A 20,253-nucleotide genomic window follows, 5' to 3' on the forward strand; every position below is an offset into this window, starting at 1 on the left:
CCTTATGTTTAGAAACATTATTGTATGATCCAATAATTTCCTATTTGAAGAGAACAGAACAGCTTTTCAAGAAATTAAGAATGTAAACAAAGATGTCAACAGTTGTTTTGGTAGGTACAGTAGAGATTTATTACTCACAGTGTTTTCTTTCTTTTTCCACATCAACAGATGTGGAAGGTTTTGACAATTTAAAATTCAGCTGGAAGCATCCTAAAATCCTTTGAATTTTCAAAGCTCAACAGCAGCTAACAGAAATGATGACAGGATGTAGTTAAAAACAAAAGCAGAATACTATGTATTTCTGGGACATAAAAGTAATGGAAGACTTGATTCTGCTTGCAAATATTTCCAATTATTCCCTTCCACTAAGTGACAACCCCAGGGTTCTAAAACATGGTAATGTTTGCTATCACTGAACAAATGCATACTTGACATCATTGGTATTTTTCACCTTTTTAATAAAAGCCATTTTAAAACTTCCAATGTTACTTTATTTTTATCGAGGAAAATATAATATTTTAAAAATCCTGCTTGAATAAGAAATACTTTCAAACATAAATTAAGAAACAACTCTTAAACTTCACATTTCTTGCAGCAAGGGCAGTTCTTCCATAAAACGTTCTTACAGATTTACAAAAGCAGTCTGACAGGACAGTTCAAAGGTTTTCAAGTCTTGTCCTTTTTATTTCTGGCATTCATTAAAGAAAAACTCACCAAAAATAATCTTTCCTTTGAACCCACAATCTGCTTGGTTCCATAGAGGGCTCAAGGTAAAGTGCTCAGCAACAGGACTGGCAGTGTCAGGTATGAGCTTGGACTTTTTCTACTCCAGTGTATTTTGATGATTCTTGAGGTATATTCCACCTGAAAAAAAGACTCAATTTTTTTTTTTTACCAATAAAATATTATTTCACAATCATAGAATGGTTATAGTTGGAAGGGACCTTAAAGATCATCCTGTTCCAATCCCCCTGCCATGGGCAGGGAGACATTCCACAAGACTGGGGTGATCAGGGCTTCATCCAACCTGGTCTTACACATAAGTTTTCTGGTTTTCTTCCAAAACTGTAGCTGGGGTTCAAACATGCACATATTCTCCACCTGTATATTTTTGAAGAACTGAGGTACATGATAATTTGCTGTACAATGCTCCTTCTAAAAATGTGGGAAGACCAAATATTCAGTGTTCATGATTAAAAGAGGTATTTTTTTAAAAAGAAGTCATCACAGGCCTGACAGTTGGTACCAGTGAAAAACAGTTCAGCTAAGAGCATCTTCTTGTTATCCCATTCAAAACTGAGAAGAGCAAGAGATGAGGCATTCCTCAACTTCCTAATGTTTCTTGAAACAACAGTGTGAGAATTCCATATTACCTTTTCATCACAGTTGTAAAGGAAACCTACAAGAAAATGTGCAGTACAGAGAAAAACGCTGTTTCATTGGGGTTTTTGTCAAGAAGGAATTGAAGTGAATCAGAGAAAAGAAAGATTTACACTAAATCTAAGGTCAAAATGCAAGTTTTTCATCTGAAACATCCTTAAAAAACTTAAAAACCCAAAATCCCATCACTTCAGTAACTAGAGAACACAGCCAAACTTTTAGAAAAATACACTAACATCCAGCTCTGCTGATGTTAAGCATCTTTTAGAAATCACTAGCACAATGTGAGGAAGACTGCCTGGAGCCCTCAAGAGCTAAAGTCCTGAAAGTTTAAAATCCAGTCTTTAGAAAAGCTCATATAATTGAAGATTAGATTCAGACATTAATTTATTCCACTGATAAGAAAAACATAACTGCAATTTCCAGATTCTTGAAGATGTCCTGAAGAATCTAAAGTGTTTGTTTCTTTGATTCTGTTTTCATGAAATAATATAAAGAAACATAAGTTGTAATAGATTATTTTTGATAGAACGGCCTTGCAACATTTTGTTCTCAAAACAGTGGTAACAAAGGACCTTCATTAGTACTTCAGCTCCTAAATATTAAAATAACAGGAACCATATGGAAAGTACACACAGGTCTGTGTCCACTTTCTGAAGCACACAAAATCCATACTGTTTCTGTGGTTTTAAGAAAAAAATGTAATAACTGGTCAACATGACCCAGATTCAGAAAATGAGTAAGCCAATTCTAAATTTGGGTGAAGAATTTTTCCTACAGTTTTTTGTTTTGTTCAAACCTCAGAGGGAAAGACCCAGGTATCTCGATGGTCTTGTTCCACCTAATAAGCAGAGTGTTATCAAGGACATGTTTTGATCCACCAACCAAATCATATATCTTCAGAACACTGTTAAAATAATACTTTATTTTTTAATTAAACAGATTTTAATCAAACTTTTCCTCTTCACCCAGTAAAAACATCATAAGTATTAGTTACTCAGTATTCACATCCAACTCTTTTATATTACATGCCTATCTAATCAAGCAAAACAAAATCAAAATCTGAAATAGCTGTCATTAACTTGATCAAAACAACTTGCACTCCAGGAGGGATTACAATGGTGGGATGCTGTATGGGCTGGCTGTAGGGAAACAAATAAAAACCTAATCTTCTCATTTTGCACTGCTTTCTTAAGCCTTTACAACCCTATAACATCATTAGAATTTTAAACAATATAAACGTTTTATACAGAGTATACCGAATATCAAATCCAATCAGATGGTGAAAGGATACAACATATAGTTAAAACAAGCAGATCTGTGGTGACACCAAGAATGAATACACCAAATTATATCCATCAAAATGTATCACTTACCTCTTGTAATACTTGTCCAAGTGTCTCCTGGCTGTGAATGCGCTTCCTGTTGAAAACCCAGACCACACTTATTTCTGCACAAAGCATTGGGAATCTTGTATATATCAAGTATTTATCCCACTTAAGAGAAGTTATATCAGGCTTCGTTCCACATGCGTTCCCTTAACAAATCTTTCTGCAATTCTATTGAGTCTTACTGCAGTCTTATGGAATTTACAATTCTGATTCAGAGCCGTTGTTATTGACATCATAGTTAGGAATTACTTGGAATAAGGCTGGCTACTCATTGCATTTTCTCAAAAACAATCCTGATTTTTAAAAGGCATTGTTAACTTTCAATAGAAAACCTAACATGGATGATACAGCTGGTAATTAATTACTTTAGTGCCATCTCCTCCAGCAACAGACATCTGATATTCAGTAACTGATGCAAGAAGATTTAACAAATACTACCTTTTTTTAGTCATTCTTCCAACATAATCAAAGTGGTAAGCAGTGCATGCAAACACAACAGAAATACAAGGACTTCACAAAATTTCCATCATGAGAACACGTTACTGCAGGCATTTCCATGCATTCTGTAATACGTGCACTAAAAAGACTAGAAGTGCAAATAAAAGGCAATATAATTTTACCTGTCTATTTTGGTTGCTATGACCACTGTAAAATTGCCTTCTGTATCGGGCAAGTATGTAGAAGGTATAATGACATAACTTCCTGCAGGAAGCCTGCAAAGTCGGCTGACTTCCTGGGAATAGCAGTGAGGAACACAGCTCACCAGTGGCTCCAAGTGTACAAAAGAAGTAGTTTGTGGTTTCCAGCTGCTGTTAGGCACCTGCAAAAAAGAATGCAGACACGCCTAGCTTTTCATCTGTTTCAGGTCTCACAGTGGTTCATTCCTAAGACATCACAGTGTAATATGGTCCATCTCTACTCCAAATACTCGCTCTACTGTACAGAGTTAGGGAGAAGAGGAATGAAAAAGCTTCCAGAAAACCCAGATGGCAGTACTAAGAACAGATGAATCATTTTTAGCCTGTTTGTAGACAATGTATAGAACCCACTACTCACATATCTCTAGACCTTTCTCTATTGTCCAACCTTATTCTTCCTTGATGGAGCTTAAAGCACTTATATTTCACCTCAGGGATCTGCTGAGCAGACTGTGTCCTTCCTATATCTAGCAGTCTTTCCTGTACTAAGAAGTCATATTAGACTTCATCTCAGTCTCCTATAAGCACAAAAAATGCCCATCTTTCTTCACATATTGTATACTTCAAGTTTTATGATTACTTCTGGTGCCCAACTCCAGACTTTTCACTTAAGCAACACTTTTTTGGAAGCATGTTTTCTAAAAATAAAGCTACCTTTCTTTGCAAAATAGTTACTTAAGCAGCAGTTTCTCAGGTTACATTTATGCTGTTGGACACTGGCACACACATGTAGAATCAGTACCTATCCATATCAAATCAAATCTTGCTTTGTTTCTCATCACCTGCTCAAGATATCACAGTCCTTTTGATCCAGTATCATTTGCCTATGGACATTTAATTATTAGACACAAAGAAAGTAAGTTTTCATGATGAATTACTGTAAGGTCTGGTCCTCAATTACTAGGGCACTGAGAATTCTTTGCAGATCTTCAAAAGAGTTCATCATTACTAAAACTAATTTAGAACCTTGTGAGAATTCAGTGGGACCAATTACCTGGTTACTATGCTGTGTAACTACCTACATTTTTCCATATCTTTCTTGGGCATTACTTCCCAGAGTCAGCCTGTGTTTCTCCCAGAAGCAGCAAGTCCCTTGCAAACTGCAAGGAGCCCTGTGCTGACAAGCTAACCTTGACCCTTGGCAAATGAGCAATCAAACTGACCAGAAGCCTTACCTGGAAAATATGGAAACCTATTGGACAACACTTGCTATCCAGGCAGTGCTGACGGAGAGTGACTTTCACACTGCTTTTCCCTGGTCCTGCAGGAATGGAGAGGGGAAAGCAGGGATTGGTATGGAAGGAGGGGAAGTTCCTGCTACCTCCAGCATTTAGCCCATTCTTCCAGCATCCATGCAGCTGCACCGTCTCCCATTCACCAGCTGGGAGTTCTTCACAGAGGGCAGCATCCGTGGGTGGTGGCTTTAGCTCACTATCAAACATAAGAGAGAAAAGAAACTAAAGTGTATAAAACATGTACTAACAGAATATAAACAAATCTGACCAGCTTTTAAGCAGCTGCTAACACTACATTTTGCCTCTGCATACAGCACTAAGCTGCAGCTTAGAGTCAAGATGCCACTCATCTGGCTACGTCTGGTTTGTATTTTAACAAGAGGTAGTAGCAGCTTCATGACAAAAACAAGGAGCTGAGGAACTTGCATGGATTCAAAGACAATACAGTGCTGTTACACAGCACCCTGCACAACTCTTCAAAATATTTTGAACATTCCCACTCAGTGCTACACTTGTATTGATGTCACCAATTTTAAGAAACATTCTGCTTTGTTTTAAACCTACCTGAGAGAGATCCTTCCTGTTGAAAATACACGAAGCAAAAAATTCCCTACTGCATCTTTCAGAAAAGTGCTGGGAACAATAAGATAAAAGCCAGGTGAAAGGTCACAGCACACATGGACTTCTCTATCGTAGGAATGGCAGACTGTACCTACAACTGGAGGAGCAGAGAGGGTCTTTGGAAGGTTAAATCGTTTCTTCTCCACCTAGAATAGATGCATAATGATGCATGGTGGTTTAGGAAAAATTAGTACCTTTTAATAAAAACTAAAAATTATCAAATATTGTTTAAAACATTTTTAAGCATGCATATATTGACAAATGAAATAAAGACAAGAGTGTCAGCAGATGACCTAAACATCAAAGAGAACTAGGAAGAGTTAATATTCGGGAGGAGTAAATTTAGGAATGGCTTCAAGTCATCAGCCTGAAATGTCATGCACTTGTTTGGAACAGTCCCAAGTGCCAGTGATAAGAAGAAAGTACTAGTCCAGTAATAGTTTGTACAGACAGTATCTGTGAGATAAACAGATCCATTCCAGCATAAAGCAGAGACAGAAAATTTGTGACCAGTTGAATCATATCACTGGCATGAGAAATTAATGATTTTGCTCAAATATTTCACTAATGCTTTTAAACTTCTATTTGCAAAGAGAAAAATGTCACTTTTGCATTACCTTCCAGACATGCAATCCCACAGCCTGGTAATGCTTTCTCTGAATGCCCTCAGTGAAAGATGGATTTTCCTCTGCTAAGCGAGTTGGATTTTGAATCCTTCCAGCCCAGTCAGTGCTGTATTTCCTGTGTTTCTGCAGCAGAGCAATGCACACCTCACTCGATTCACAGACCCTCAGCCAGAACTTGGGGTTGGTAGGGAAGCTGCTGTTGTTACGGCAGCCACCTGCAGACTGGCCTCTCACCCAGGATCCAAAAAGATTCTGTGAGTGATACAGCACTTTCTCTAAAAAAATAAGAAAAACCATGGTGTGGAATTCAGATATGAGAAGCTGATTAATATTACACAACAGGTATCTGGCAGAGACTCCCCAGCCCAAGAAAACATTCTGTGTCATAGCTTGACACTTCCCTAAAGCAGAAATTCATGACCAAGATTTTGAGAGGCATGAGAATTAATGCCTCACTTGGTAATGACAGACTGATGACATGATTTCTACAAGAAATTGTTACTAGAAATCTCAAGTGTATCTACCATTAAACACAAAACATCACAGGGTTGTCCAGAGTAACAGCCTTCTAGACAGAGGACATTAATCTCTCAACCAACTAGCAAGTAACTAGATTTCATAGAAACAGCAATAGTTTCTCTCAAGATCTTTAATTTCTGCTTGTCCTGTTTTTGCAGTAGAGAGAGAAAAGGACTATGGATCTAAAGGTGAGGGGAAAACTGAGAAAGAAATTATAGTCCTGTTACACCCATTTGCAATTCAAATCAATTCTTCCCCTTGACAATGTTATTTGCATGATAAAGATGCCTTCTTATGTCACACCTGTATAGAGACTCTGAAGCTGTCCTTCCTCATTGACTGGAAAGCCCACGGTAATCTCATCAAATTCCCTGAAAAATTCCTCTTCATCTACCCAGAATTCTCCCTCTTGGATCTGTGAGAGGAGTTCTGAAGCAACTACTGGATCTAGCTGGTTCCATCCTTGACCACTGCACATAAGACAAAAGTTAACATTCAAGCTCTTTGCGCAGTAGCATTCCAGAACAATGTTCTACCAAATATCTTATGGAGCAGGACAGTAAGAAGAGATTTCTTCATTTTATTGTGAAATAATTTCATTGAAAATTTCTCTGCACATTGCTGGTCAGTGAGATGGATCATAGGAAACACAAGTCATAACTTATCTCAGAAAACTTAGAAACAGCCTAATACCAGACTGGATGCAGAACAAACTTCTGGATGAAATAGATGCTTTGTTTGCAAATTCAGTAAGTCAGTAAGAAGACTGAGAGCAAAATAAAGATTCCTAAATGTTGTTTAAAAAGGCAAAAAAGTAAAACACGCTGCACTGTGATTGTTCTGAAAGAACTGTTACACTTTACATAAAAAACTGTCATTTGTATTAAGCAACTGGCTACCCCCTGAATCTGCTTGCCAAGTCTTGATAAAACAAGAACTTAAACCTTGAGCCTCATCATTTATGGCTCATTAAAAGTTGTAGTTCCGACATTTTCCACTGTTTCACTAGCAAAAAAGAACAGTTCTGCACTTGTATAAAACAGGGCTCTAAGGCCATTCAATGACCCCCTATCCTCTTGGAATTATATAGCAACTTACTCTTTGACAAAGAAACTACAAGAGACCAAGTGTATAACCAAAACAAAAGGAAAAAACATCAGCTGAAGTCTCAATAAATGCAATTAAATTATCTAACTCAGGGAAGAAAAACATTTCTACAAAAATGTTCATTAACACCACCATATTGTTAACATATTTTAATGCTGAACGCTTGTTGCTTGGGTCAAGAATTGCATGTTCTTTTCTACAGTCAAAACATGCTAACATTTTCCAAAATATGCAAGTACCGTCTGCCCTTTCATTCTTGTTACTTTGCTATTTGAGCTGCTACACATATTTCTGCAAGTCCTATAAAGCAGTTCTCTTCTTTATTTCTACTTTATATGGACTTAATTCCAGCTTCTCCTATGTATATCAATCTACGGAAATGAAAGCACAAAAACAAAAAGCATAAGCATCCTTTTTTCTGCTATAGTTTTATCATTACTCCTTTGCTTGTTTTCTGCAGCTGAGCCAGGATCAAATGAGAGAGTCAAGTAAAGCTGAGTGACTGCAAGAAACAAACAGGATCAAAGACACTTAGATCAATGGCAGAACAACAGAAAAAGCACAAAAATCAGAAACAGAAGATTAGCCAGCACCTTAAGTTTGTCTCTATAAAAAGACATGATGATTTGATAAACAAAAAAGTTATTAAAAAATTTAGACTGCGAGAGCTAGGAGATCAAATTTACTAGTCTCAGAACTAATGAGCTGTGTGAACTTCCAGCTCTCTAAAGGATTGCACACAGACACTGAAGCCTCTCTCCTCTGCTACAGATTATTAGCAGTGTTTGCCTATGCAATACATAGAAAAGCTTTGTGCTTCAAAACTTACACAAATGGTTTTTTAAATGAATATAAAACTGCTCACCCCTCACACCAAGGCCCTTGCCAACACCGCCTCCCCCAAGGATTTCGTATTCGTAGTAGGAAGATTTCCTTGCCTGACAGTTCAGAGAGATTCAATGTGTCTATCACAATAAAGGCATGAAATTCTCCTAGTTCACTTGCACCTGAATAGAAAAAAAAAATAAATTTGGAAATAAACAAAATAATCTGTTCCATATTTTACAATAACATTAGTGAAAGAAGGCAATTTTGTGATAAAATGAAATTGGTTTTAAATCTGTATTAGAACAGCACAAAGAAACCCCAAACAGTTCATTTAAGTGACTACAGAGAAACAAAGTAACATTGCAAACTGTATTAACTCACTTCTTGATCTCAAACCCCTACAAATTAACTGTGCTGAAATTCAATGAGGTTTTCAAGGTTGTTTTTGAGGTGCTTTTTCAAGGGAGTACATTTTTGGGTGGAGGGGGAGGGTGCAATTTTTTTTGAGAACTGATCATATTAGCTTCTAATATAAAAAGCACTACTCAAAAGCAGCCCCCATCCTGAACTCAGTAACATCCTTAAATCTTCATTTATCCAAACATTTCAAATTTTACCATGAAACTGGCATGGTACTAGAATCAGCACTTATATTTGCTGGCTGCCTTGTCCTTTGAAGCCTGTTAATAGAGACATTTACTATCACCTCGTCTGGAGTTGAGGACTGAACAGCTTATTACACACTGTTCCTTTAGATTCATTAATCTTCTAAACACTGCTTTCTCCAAAACCATGCCAGTCTTCTCTTTCTCCACATTTTTTCCAGGGTCTTTCAGGGTCCATCTTTCAGCAATTCCTCCAGTCAGATCAACCAAAGCATCTGCCACCTGTCCTGCCCACAACTGCTCATAAGATCCATGCACTCTAAAAACAAACAAACAAAAATTAAAAACTAAGGAAAAGTTTGTACACACAGCAGAACAAAAGAAACACGGTTCCTACACACTTCAACCCCACTCTATATCACAACTGTAACTGTGCCTTACTTCATTACCCAAAGTAGGAAAGAGAAGGCACGTACTATCTTATTTATATAGAACACAATATCTAAAGGATATGTAAGTCATTGGATATTCCACTGCTTGATGGGAAGTTTCTTACATTCTCTCTACTGCTATTGTCTAGTACTAGACATTTGTACCTTATTATCCACGCTCTACATTATCTTTTTTGATCTATTAACTTCATTCTTTCTCTTCAATTATTCTTTATTCACTCTGCACAAATAATCAGAGTAGCATTTCCCTCAACAACCTAAACAAACCAAGGGACTGCCCCACCTGATGTAGCAGATGCAAAATACAGCAAAAGTCAAGACTAAAATAGAATTCTAAGATTGAACAATAAGATCTCTACAGAAAACAAATATACATTACAAATCTATAGAGAACCTTTAACATGACATTGGTGCTTCACAGCTTCTGCTCACTGTTATCTACAGCTGAGTAGGTTACTTCATAATTGAAGTCTGCCTCTGCCCTCTGCTGGCAACCACAAAATCTTCTGCTCAGATTCTTTAGGACATTAGATGTCTATCTTACCAGCGCATTTTATCTCCAAATTGCTTTGTCCATCTGGACAGTTTTTCCGCTGATGTGCCATAAACCATTAAATAGCTGCATTTTCTGTCTAAAACCATAAACTAACAAATTATACAAAAGAGAAGTGAAACTCACACAACCAGAGCCGCAGCTAGCACAAATTTACATAATGTTGTTGCTTTCCATGAAAATATCTGCATGCTTTCTGCTTCTCATTGAGCTCTCATCTTCCCTAGTAGAACATCTTCCTTTAACAAATTAGATAACTAATGGATAGAGACTTAAACATCATTTGAATCCTGAAAATTCATTGCAGTTTACTTTTCACCAGAATTACCTCCTTAAGACTATCTAACTTCATATACAACTGGAAGCACACCTTACAAACATACAGTTTAAAGAGCAACTTCTGCACAAGCCATGACAGGACCGCCAGCAGCCACAACACTCAGATCTATGCCCAAAGCAGCTGCGTAAAATAAGTAAGCAGAAGAAATACACAAGTATTGTAGTTCCATTTTCATCAATAGTGGCGTTTGCATACTTTGCATAAGCTTTTTCCAGTAGTGGAAGCCAAAACAAATCCTCTGTCTGACACTGAGAAAAACAGAGTTTGCCCCCAAGGCAAGGCAGGCGATCATCAATGGTCACTTCTACCCAGTGGCCAAACTGCCAGACCCGGCACGTGAAGCAGCCTTGGTAGGACTCATCTGTCCAGCTGGGCTGATCTGGAGGGATTACCTGGAGGACAAAAACCAAAATCAAGGCAAACAATGAATTAATGAATTTTATTCTTTGGAAACAAAACTAGTTTAAAATATACTGAATATCAACTATTTGTAACAAACAAGGAAAAAAATAGGATAACAAAACCAGTGGAACTAAGCATAATGAAGGCAATACTCATAGGACAGCTTGGGACGGCTGAATGATACAAAATTGTCAATTAGGTGAAGAAAACTTCTCCAGCATGAAACTACTCCATACCTTGTTCAGTAAGTATTTGCTCTTCTGCAAAGCTACACAGGCACACAGGAACCAACAGTCTCCCAAAATTCCTTGTTTTACTTGCACATCCTCCAGATTGTTTGAAAATAACCGAGGAGAAGAACAAATGTCCTAAAATTAAAGAGGAGGAGTTAAGGCCTGCATGACATTCTAAGAAAGTCTGTGTTTCAGGGACTGGGAGGGCTCCAGAGAGCTCTCATAAAATCAGGGAATTTTTACTTCTAGAAAATTTCCTTTTCATACACAGCCTAAGTAAGAAGTAACAAATAAATGGCTTGTGGGGGTATATTTTGCAGGTACTTCATGAATGTAAATCTAGTTTCCACATGAATTTCACTACACAATTGTCACCATCAGGTGCAACCTTAGCAAAAGCAGTAATAAGTGAAAGACAACATAATTCATCAGCTCCTTGCCAGACTTATGATCGACTGTTTCAAGGATGATGCCATCTACATTAAACTGCACATCTCAAGTTAGAAACATCTCAAAATTAGAACAAAGGAAAAACCTTCCCTAGGGCACAGAAAAATAGATTAGTCGGTAGCACAAGAGGGAATTTCAGATGCAAGGTTCTGAATACTTAATCTGATCTGAAAGTGAGTTTGTGAAATAGTTCTCCTTATATATAAACACTGCAAGAGATGGAAATTAACTCATCAGCCCTCAGCAGCAATCAAGGTGTAAAGTACAAAAGCAGGAAGCTGCACACTTGACTCCATGAAATCATTTGTTTGCCAATTACACCTAATAACCAACAGCTCTGTCACTGTTCTACACACAGCCTCAGACACAGGGGAAAAAATATAACTCAAGACAACATACTTTCTTCCTCCATTACATTTTTATAGCCTTTTCCCCCCTCTACACAAAGGCAGTATCATAAATACTTCACTTTAAATGTGTGTTCTTCAGAAATGCATTCTAAAGCTTTTAGCTCTAATACAGCTTGCTCTACAACCCAGCTATAAGTTTAAAAGCAATAAGAATCATATGACAAGTTATAAACTTAAGAAGTTTTCTTTCTTGTTATCAAAGAAATCAACCACAAAAAAAGCAATAGGCTTCTGAAAAATTATAAAATCCAATTAGTTATTTTCAAGACAGTTATGCAATACATCAAAAAAATTGGGAATGACATAATGCTGCATTCTAACTTGGTATGCACAAAATTTGCATAATGAAACATATTTATAATAAAATATCTGAATTTCTACTACTGCCATGAAATTTAAAAGCTCTACAAGAGGTTTTAAATCAATTCTACAAACAAGCACCTAGACTTAAAAAAGTGTAAGTCGTGTATTGTTAACGCTAACATACATTGGTTTTATTACTCCTGTGTTTCTAAACAAAAAAAAAACAAAACAGCCAGAAGCAGTCATTCAAAGCTAACTTGTATTTACTACCTAAAAGCCCCATTCTAATAAAATCAGCCTTTTATACCTTAAAACTCACCTTAGGTCTCAACCAAGATATTTCGCCTCTGAATTGGGCGAGCGGGGTACAATAATCAAAAAATATAGAGGTATCACTGGCCGGAAACGTGGGGTCTGTGTAAAGGTCTCTTGCCACCATTAACTGCTTTTTCTCTCCCAGCATTTTCAACAATCCTAAGCAGCTTTGCCGACTATTCCTACGACTTCATATCGCCAGGCACCAACCTGCAACAGAAGCCAGTGTTACTGGGGAATTGCAACAGGGAAACAAAACAGCCATGGCGGATTTATTTAGGGATTGGCAGCCTCTCACTCTAACACGGAGCATCTGGAACTACCACATTGCTGGCTTCTTCCAGCACCTGATGCCACCCTACAGCGCTCAGCTGGAAGAGAAGGTCCCCTCAGGGGGACCTACACCCACTTCGGTCCCTTCCGCCCGCTCTGCGCACACCCTCCACACAAAGCTTCTCCCCCACCCTTTTCCTCACACCCAGCCCGAACAGGGCCCCTCCGCACACGCCTCCTCCTGCCCATCAGCCCCTGGTCCCACAAGAGGTGTCGGCCCGGCCGCCCCCGCACCCGTTCCCCCCTCACCGCGGGGCGGTCCCGCCGCCATTGCCCGGGGCGGCCGTTACCCGGCAACGCCGGCACGCGCGGTCACGCCCAGCCCGCGCATGACGGACGGCACCGTCGACCAATCAGCGAGCGTTACGTCAGGCGCACCACGCATTGGCCCCGCCCCTCGCCAACTGAGGGGAGCAGAGGGGTCTCCGGGAGCCGCGAGATGCCGTGGCCGGGAATACCTGGGAGAAATGGGAAACTGCCCGCATAGCTTGAGGTACGGGATCCTACGGACGGAGGAAAATGAAACCAAAGTGTTTTCATGAAGATTGTGACAGAGAAACCCAGAGAAATTGCTGGCCCACGTCGAGTGCTTTCCTGACCTAACGGCAAAGATCACATTTTTGGATAGTTTATCAGCATATAGTCATCCACAGGCTGAATCGACAAAGGAGATATGTTAATCCCCATATTCTCATAGCTACTGCTGGCTAGTGAAATAGAAAAAGTGCCTTAAAAATACTGCCTAGCTGAGGAACAAAAAACAGAAATGCAGAAATAAGGGCCCCACGAGGCCATCCTTCAGCACACCAAGGTTTTGGGTTTCAGGGCACACTGAAGGAGGCTGTTGTTTTTTTCACGTTTAGTCCTTTCACATCAGTGTTTCTCAACACTTAGGTGCGGTCAATAAAAAAGCTGCTGAGCCACTGTGGAACGAGGAGGTGTTTACCGAAAAATCTGGTTTTCACACTTGTCTGTGATGATGCGTTTGAGTCTAAGGTCACCTGGTCCTTGTGTAGAGAGGTCATCTGAATGAGAGAGAGCCACAGAAAACACGGTCCTGACTGGCTTTTATCAGACATGAATGCAGAAATCCTCCCCCCTCAAGCCAGCCTTAACAGATGGAAATGCTCTCAGGTAACTGCAGCAGCTGTCCGCCCCCCGACATTTGGAAATAGGTTCTGTGCCTCTTCATCAAGCCCATTCTACAGACACAAGGCTTCTCCCCTGCATACTACAAATTTAATCAACAAACAAGACTTTTCACATGGGAGTTTTGACCCTTTCAGGAGCAGAGGAAACATTGCTGGCCGTAAGAATAACCCTCTTGTCCACAGCTCATGAGAGGGAGCTGCAGCTGCGCGGCTGCGAGTGAGCGAGACAGGAGAGCTCTGTTGGGGGAGGGAAAGGGGAAAAAAAGGCCTCTGTGTCAGGAACAGTGAGGCTCTGATCTGTGTGATTTCACCCCTGCATTCTTTAGGAAACAGCGATCACACAACTGCATAACTTCCATTAGAGGACCTATTCTAAAAAGCAGGATAAATGTTGAGCTCTAACTGTAAATACAAGAGGTCCAGCCCGCAACACTTAATTAGTTAAATACCTGTTTATTTATGAAGGTATTAGAAGAAGGAAAGAGATAGATATTATCTTGGTCCCTCAGATATGTGACATGCCTTCCCTGTCACTGCAAGGTTGGAAAGGGGCAAATTAATACAGTATGCAATTGATGATTTTTTTTCTGTTAGCCAGAAACTTTGGAATGAAAGCAGCAGAGAACTTTCCCTGTTGCCACTTAGCAATCCTGCTGGATTAAACTGTTCCTGAAGACAAAATGCAGGTCTATTTAGACAGAATGTCCTGAAGATATATTTTAAGACAAAATTATATTTGCCTGTTTGTCAACCTATTTCTCAGTCCCCTTTAACATAGGTGCTTCATTTTTTCTTGGAAAGGAGGAAAGAAGACTGAGAGGTTGAGTCCCATTGCTATAGAAATTTAAAAGGGATTTGTGTCCAGCTAAATAATCAGCCCATTTCCATGTGAATGAAGTTGATCCTTTAGCACACTGTTTGATATTTTCATGTTTGCCAGTTTTGGGGTTTCATCAATCCCATGTTTCCTTTTGTCTCCAAATCCCACTGGTTCATGGACAAGCAGATGAATAAAAGTAATCGAGCAGCAGTGGCTGGGCCCAGTGTGTGTGTTTGTTTCTGCAAATTCTGATGCATGGAAGCTGTTCACAAGGGAGCTCTTCCAATTCTTGGAATCCTGATACCAGGATTAGGAAGGCACAAGCAATACTCAGCTGACAGTGATCAGAGCTGTATCAAAGGAACAACACCAAGTGTCTCTTTGCTTAAGTGAGATTTTGGAGTGGGTATTTGGGGTTATAGACCCCTCTCATTACATTAGGCACACACAGAGGTAGAGCACAGCTCCAAATTTCCAGCCTGGCTGCCACAGCACACAAGATAGTGCATCTCAGTGAATATGATTTTGGAAAAGAGTCTAATGCTCTGCAAACCCCACTAATGCAATTTCATTTTTAGAGAAATGCTTGTCTCCAGTATATTAGAACACCTTCCTTGTTGGACACAGAGCATATAATGTTCAACATAATCATAATTCTCTGGACAAGGAATCAGAGGTCTAAGACTTAAGTTTTCCAGTGCAAAAGATACATTCAGGAAGAGAACTGAAGGGAAATGTTCACACAGGCTCAATCATTTATTGCAACTAGCTAGTATCCCTCTGTATAGAGTGAAAAGTCACCTCCAGAATAATTTTTATACCCTCCTTTATCTTTAAAAGGTTCTTATGTCCAGGTAAGACATATACTAACAGGTGCCCAAATTACTACTATTATTAATGGAAAAAACAGGATGAATGGGTAGTATCAATAAAAAATTATTTTAAAGTTGATGTGGAATATACAGCAGCAATTGAGGTAATTTTTGAGAAACAATGTGCAATTTCCACTTTAAAAGGATATTGAAACATCATGCTCCACCCAAGCAAAATCAGTACATGAAGCTGTGGAAGATAGCTTGCATCAAGAGACCAATCAATCTGTTGTCTTTAAGAATTAAAAAGTACTTACATGAGAAAGAGGTAAGTAGTTTATAGGTAAGTAATTTAACTTTCACAAACATAGCAGTAGTTTCCAGAGCTGGAAGATAAAAGTAGACAAATCCAAAGTAGACATTAGGTATGCATTTCAGGAGTGCATGTAATCAACAGCTAAACCAATTTACTTGGGGCTTCAACAAAATCAGTGGCAAACTGTGTCCTCACAACTGACAAAAATTCTGTGTCTCAGAGGACAGTGGCTCAATAAATCTCACACAGTGATTTCTAGTATGGTTTCTCTTATACACCAAGTCTGATACTGTGGTCAAAGTGTCTTTCAGCTTTTATCAATCTATAGTAAAAAGTGTGAAAAGAAGTGTGGTGTGATTTTAGTGTGTTGACTGTACTGTGTTGTTCTGTCTTTGGACAAACAGGGAAAGCAGACTGAAGAAGTGTACTTGACCTAAGTGAATTGTGCAGCACATGAGCTTAGACGTACAGAAGGTCCTGTGTTATCTGAAAAAGGCAATGGCCAAGGTCACTACAGTGCAAAAATATGAGAGAGTTTTGGTTGAAGCAGAATGTTTGGGATACTTGATAGAATTGTTCTTGGTTGATGGAGTTTGTGGTTAAAATGTTGCAATGTAACATGACACCAAAATTACTGATACAAGCTTAACAGAGTATACTGTAGCTAACAAGAATTATATTGAATGTATCAACCAATTGTGGCTATGAAATGCTATAAATTTAAGTCAGAAATACTCCATTTTATTAAACTGTTTGGCTCTTCAGAACTTTCCCACAAGTGATATTTCTAGATCCTCTGTTGCCCTGCTCAAAGCTGCAATGAAATAAAGTAATAGTTTTCATTTTCAAAATAAAAAAGATAACCCGATCTCTTGGCGTCTGTTTGAATAAAACCAATTTCATGTCTAATCCACCTTAGATCAGAAATTAATGTACCAAAGATAAGGCAAATAGTTTCTATTTAATCACAGTGTAATTTCCCTGTCAATATGAAGTCTACTACAAATCAAGACAGCAAGTGGCCTGAAGCACTAATTTATTTTCTGTTAACAAAAGGAAGGCTTATCTCCACAAACCTGCTGCCAATTTTTTGTCTCTACAAAATAAAAAATGCATTCCTCACTCACAGGAGAAAGAGAAGTACCTGGAGGAGGATGCACAGAATACTTTCCAAAAATCTTGCTCTGCTTCCATGTTTCAGAAAACAGGTCCTAGGTAAAAAAACATTTTGATGGTATCTCACAGAGATGAGAGCAGAAACACTCACTTATATCTTGTGTTATTTAACCAGGAAACCATCTGTTCAGTTCAGCCAGCATTTCCTTACTCTGATGGGTGTCTATCCCAAACACAGAGCTGATCTGATGTATTTCAGTCAGTTCTAGTAACAATAGATAATATTTATTTTTGATTGTTTGCTTTTGCCACCTCTCCAGCACCTTCCTGTGCAGCTTTGAAAAAGTTTCCAAACTCCCTCTATGCTGCATCCCAGAAAAGGACAAAACAAAGACAATGCACCAAGTTAGCTCTTCCACACAGCTAGCGCAGGGACACCAAAAAACTGCCCAAAAGGCTGAACTTGTCACAAAGCTTAGTTTAATTTGACAATCATCATAAGGCATCCATGTAAATGAAAAATTCCCATCAGGGTCACAAACATTCTCCCACTAAATAAAATGTGTTAAAACAGAGGCCCGTGATTCCAAAGAATGCTAGTGGTTCCTGGTCTCGACCAGGCTGCCACTGCTGGCAGTGGAGTCCAGGAGACACAGCACCAACAGAGGCAACTCCAGAAGTGTAAAGTCAGCTTGTACAAATCTCTTTCAATAGAATAACAAATGAAAATGAAAGAGATTTGTGTAGAAAACATCAGTCTCCATCCTTTTTGGGAAAACAAAACAGAATTTAAAAGATAATCCCATTCAAGGAGCAAAGAGAAGAGCTTGGAGTTCTGAAGCCCAAAAACGCTGATGGCCCATTTTTAAAACTAGTGAAGCACTACAGAGGCCTGAGTTTATTATTGCTTTATCCCAGTTCAGCCCAGGCTAAGGCTATGGTGAAGTCCAAATTAATTTAAAGCCAGAAAATGCAGATCCAGCAACAGCACCTAAGTCCCCATCCACACATGGGTGTAAACAGATACTTCTGGTGAAGAAAAAAAAAACCCTCCCAAATTTCCTCCTCTTCCTGTCTATGCAGATCCCCATAGCAGAGCTAAAATTTGCCCTGAAGTATAAAACAATTTCTCTCACACATCTTTGTTAGCTGAGTCTTTTCCAAATGTTTTGCCTTTTGTTCATACTATCCTGGTGATGCATCAGCTCAGAGATGCCTTGTGGGAGCTCACAGAGAGCACGTATTAAAAAGTTTGTGGCACAGAGTCTAAGAACCATCACCTGTACTCTGCAATACCACAGGACACTTTGCCCTCGGCTTCTTGAGACCAAACAGCACTGAGGGATAACAGTGTCTTCCCATCCTGCATGGCTGGCCAGTGATCCAGAGAAACAGCACGCCAGGGAAATGAAATGGCACCTTACTCCCACTGTAAGTCAGAAAACAGACTTGGATAAAGCGGGATTTAAAAGTTTCACATCAAGGAAGATGGTACTTCCCTCAGACTATTGTAGGACAGGGCAACTGCTATTCAGGCAATCATTATTCAAGGCAGTAAAATCTTAGCATGGATATTTTCATGGCTGACTTACAGGCCAAGATATGCTGGGGATCTTAAAAAAATTACAGGTCTTGTTAATTCCTCCAAAAGGACAGAATAGGAGACACACAGAGTGCATCTGATGCATATGCCACACATCCTGACACACTAGCAAAAGTTGCAGCTAAACTTGTCAAAACAGTTAAAAAGTTTTAGGTATCCAGCTAGTACCAGAATTGATGGGATTTGGGAACCTAATTTTAACTTTTTTGAAAATTCAAGCCTACACATTTCTTTATTGCTCATCCCATTGAGTGCAAAGGGAAAACTGAGGGTAGGGTTAACTACAGAAGGATTTCAAATCCATCATAATGTTTTCCTGTTCTTTTTCATATATCTCTTAATATATATAAAGAGCATTATTATTATTATTACTTAGCCACCTATGGGCAGGGGGAAACAGGAGCTATTTAAAATTAGTTTCTCATTTAAGCATTAGTCCCCTTCCTCTGAAATCACAATACCTCTGTCACAGGAAGGAGCATAACATGAAAACATGTTTGCTGCCACTAACAATTCCTGAGTCTCTCCTTTACAGAACTTTAGCCCAAATATTAGGACAATGACAGCTTGACACATACACACTCCCCAAGAACATACACACAGCAAGTAGGACATGCCTCAGTGGCCTCAGACAAAAAAAAAAAAAAAAAGAAAAAAAAAAAGAAAAAAAAAAAAAAAAGAACACCCTCCCCCCCACCAAACAACAAACCCGGAGAAATCCAGAAGAGCCTCAGGAAAGGGAACTATCCACTTTCCATGGAGAAGCAACAGCCCAGGAGTCCCTGCCCAGTAAAAACTGAATCATAATATTCATCACACAGCTGGCGGAGATCTCTGAAACCTGGCAGTATCACACGCTGGATACTTGAAGGCACATTTGCATTGTGTTTTGGGAGAGAAATCCAGTTACAACACACTGCAGCTGCAAGGCTGAGGGAAAGGAGGCAACGCTTGGTATCTTTCCTCTGTTCCTGTCCCCATTTTCAAGCTTCGTGGCTGGCATGAACTGGTGATCTAAGCAGACACGTTGACATCCCTGAGTGAAATGGCACCATTTGTGGCCTCTGTGACTTTGTCCTCAAGCACCATTGCTGGTGTGTCTGTAGTGACTGCTGTAGTGTCTATGGCAGGAAGTGGATTCAAGCCCTGGGATAAGATCTGTTGGATCGTTTTCCGCAAATTGGGGTGCAGCTGGTTTTGGGTCTGGTAAAAAATTTCTAAGGCAAAAGACTTGAGGGTGCCAGTGCAAAGGTCCTCGTAAAGTGGAATTGTGTACATCCGAGACATCTAAAAAAAGGAAAACAAGATAAAAACACTTCAATGAAAGTTAAGAAGTTCATCTCTTCTAAAGCTACACTCCAACAGCCCCGAGTAACTTCAGACTGGAGACAAACAACACATTTATTCAAAAGACAGATGAGTCTATTCTAAGTCTGATGCAAGGATTTTTATGAATGGTAATAAAAAAATAATCTGCTCTCTGAGACTGAGCTACTTCTACAAATAACAGAACTATTTTTTAAAGGCCAAATAGAAGAGGCCACACTGAGCACATGCATTAACCTTTTGCTCCAGCACAATAACAACTACTGAAAAGAACTCCATGAGCCCTAGCCTTGCTTGAAGTGTAAATA

The 20,253-nt window shown here is 39.1% G+C and overlaps 2 protein-coding genes across 10 annotated transcripts in view; both read right to left on the reverse strand.

Moving 5' to 3' along the window:
• Window positions 1-441: 441 nt before the first annotated feature.
• Window positions 442-13,149, reverse strand: CAPN10 (calpain 10). 2 transcript variants are annotated; one of them, XM_058843504.1, is made up of 14 exons: window positions 13,051-13,149; window positions 12,473-12,678; window positions 10,994-11,125; window positions 10,551-10,747; window positions 9,112-9,329; window positions 8,443-8,584; window positions 6,774-6,940; window positions 5,943-6,226; window positions 5,269-5,471; window positions 4,645-4,900; window positions 3,392-3,591; window positions 2,757-2,802; window positions 1,374-1,399; window positions 442-864 (listed from the first exon to the last, which is right to left on the reverse strand). In XM_058843504.1, the coding sequence occupies exons 2-14, from the start codon at window positions 12,614-12,616 to the stop codon at window positions 801-803; spliced, it is 2,079 nt and encodes a 692-aa protein (XP_058699487.1). In that variant the 5' UTR covers window positions 12,617-12,678; window positions 13,051-13,149; the 3' UTR covers window positions 442-800. The 2 variants fall into 2 exon arrangements, with proteins under 2 accessions (XP_058699487.1, XP_058699486.1); XM_058843503.1 differs by lacking the exon at window positions 1,374-1,399.
• Window positions 13,150-15,502: 2,353 nt separating this feature from the next.
• Window positions 15,503-20,253, reverse strand: part of ABCC5 (ATP binding cassette subfamily C member 5) — a 69,926-nt gene continuing 65,175 nt past the window's right edge. For 7 of the 8 annotated variants that reach the window (XM_058843450.1, XM_058843449.1, XM_058843451.1 and 4 more), the window contains one exon: window positions 15,503-19,906. In XM_058843450.1, coding sequence (XP_058699433.1) covers window positions 19,634-19,906 — 273 coding nt within the window. In that variant the 3' untranslated portion in view covers window positions 15,503-19,633. The remainder of the gene's footprint in view (window positions 19,907-20,253) is intronic. The other variant, XR_009278080.1, reaches the window with a different exon arrangement.

This window comes from Poecile atricapillus, chromosome 8 (genome assembly GCF_030490865.1).
Source record: "Poecile atricapillus isolate bPoeAtr1 chromosome 8, bPoeAtr1.hap1, whole genome shotgun sequence".
NCBI classification, from domain to species: Eukaryota; Metazoa; Chordata; class Aves; order Passeriformes; family Paridae; genus Poecile; species Poecile atricapillus.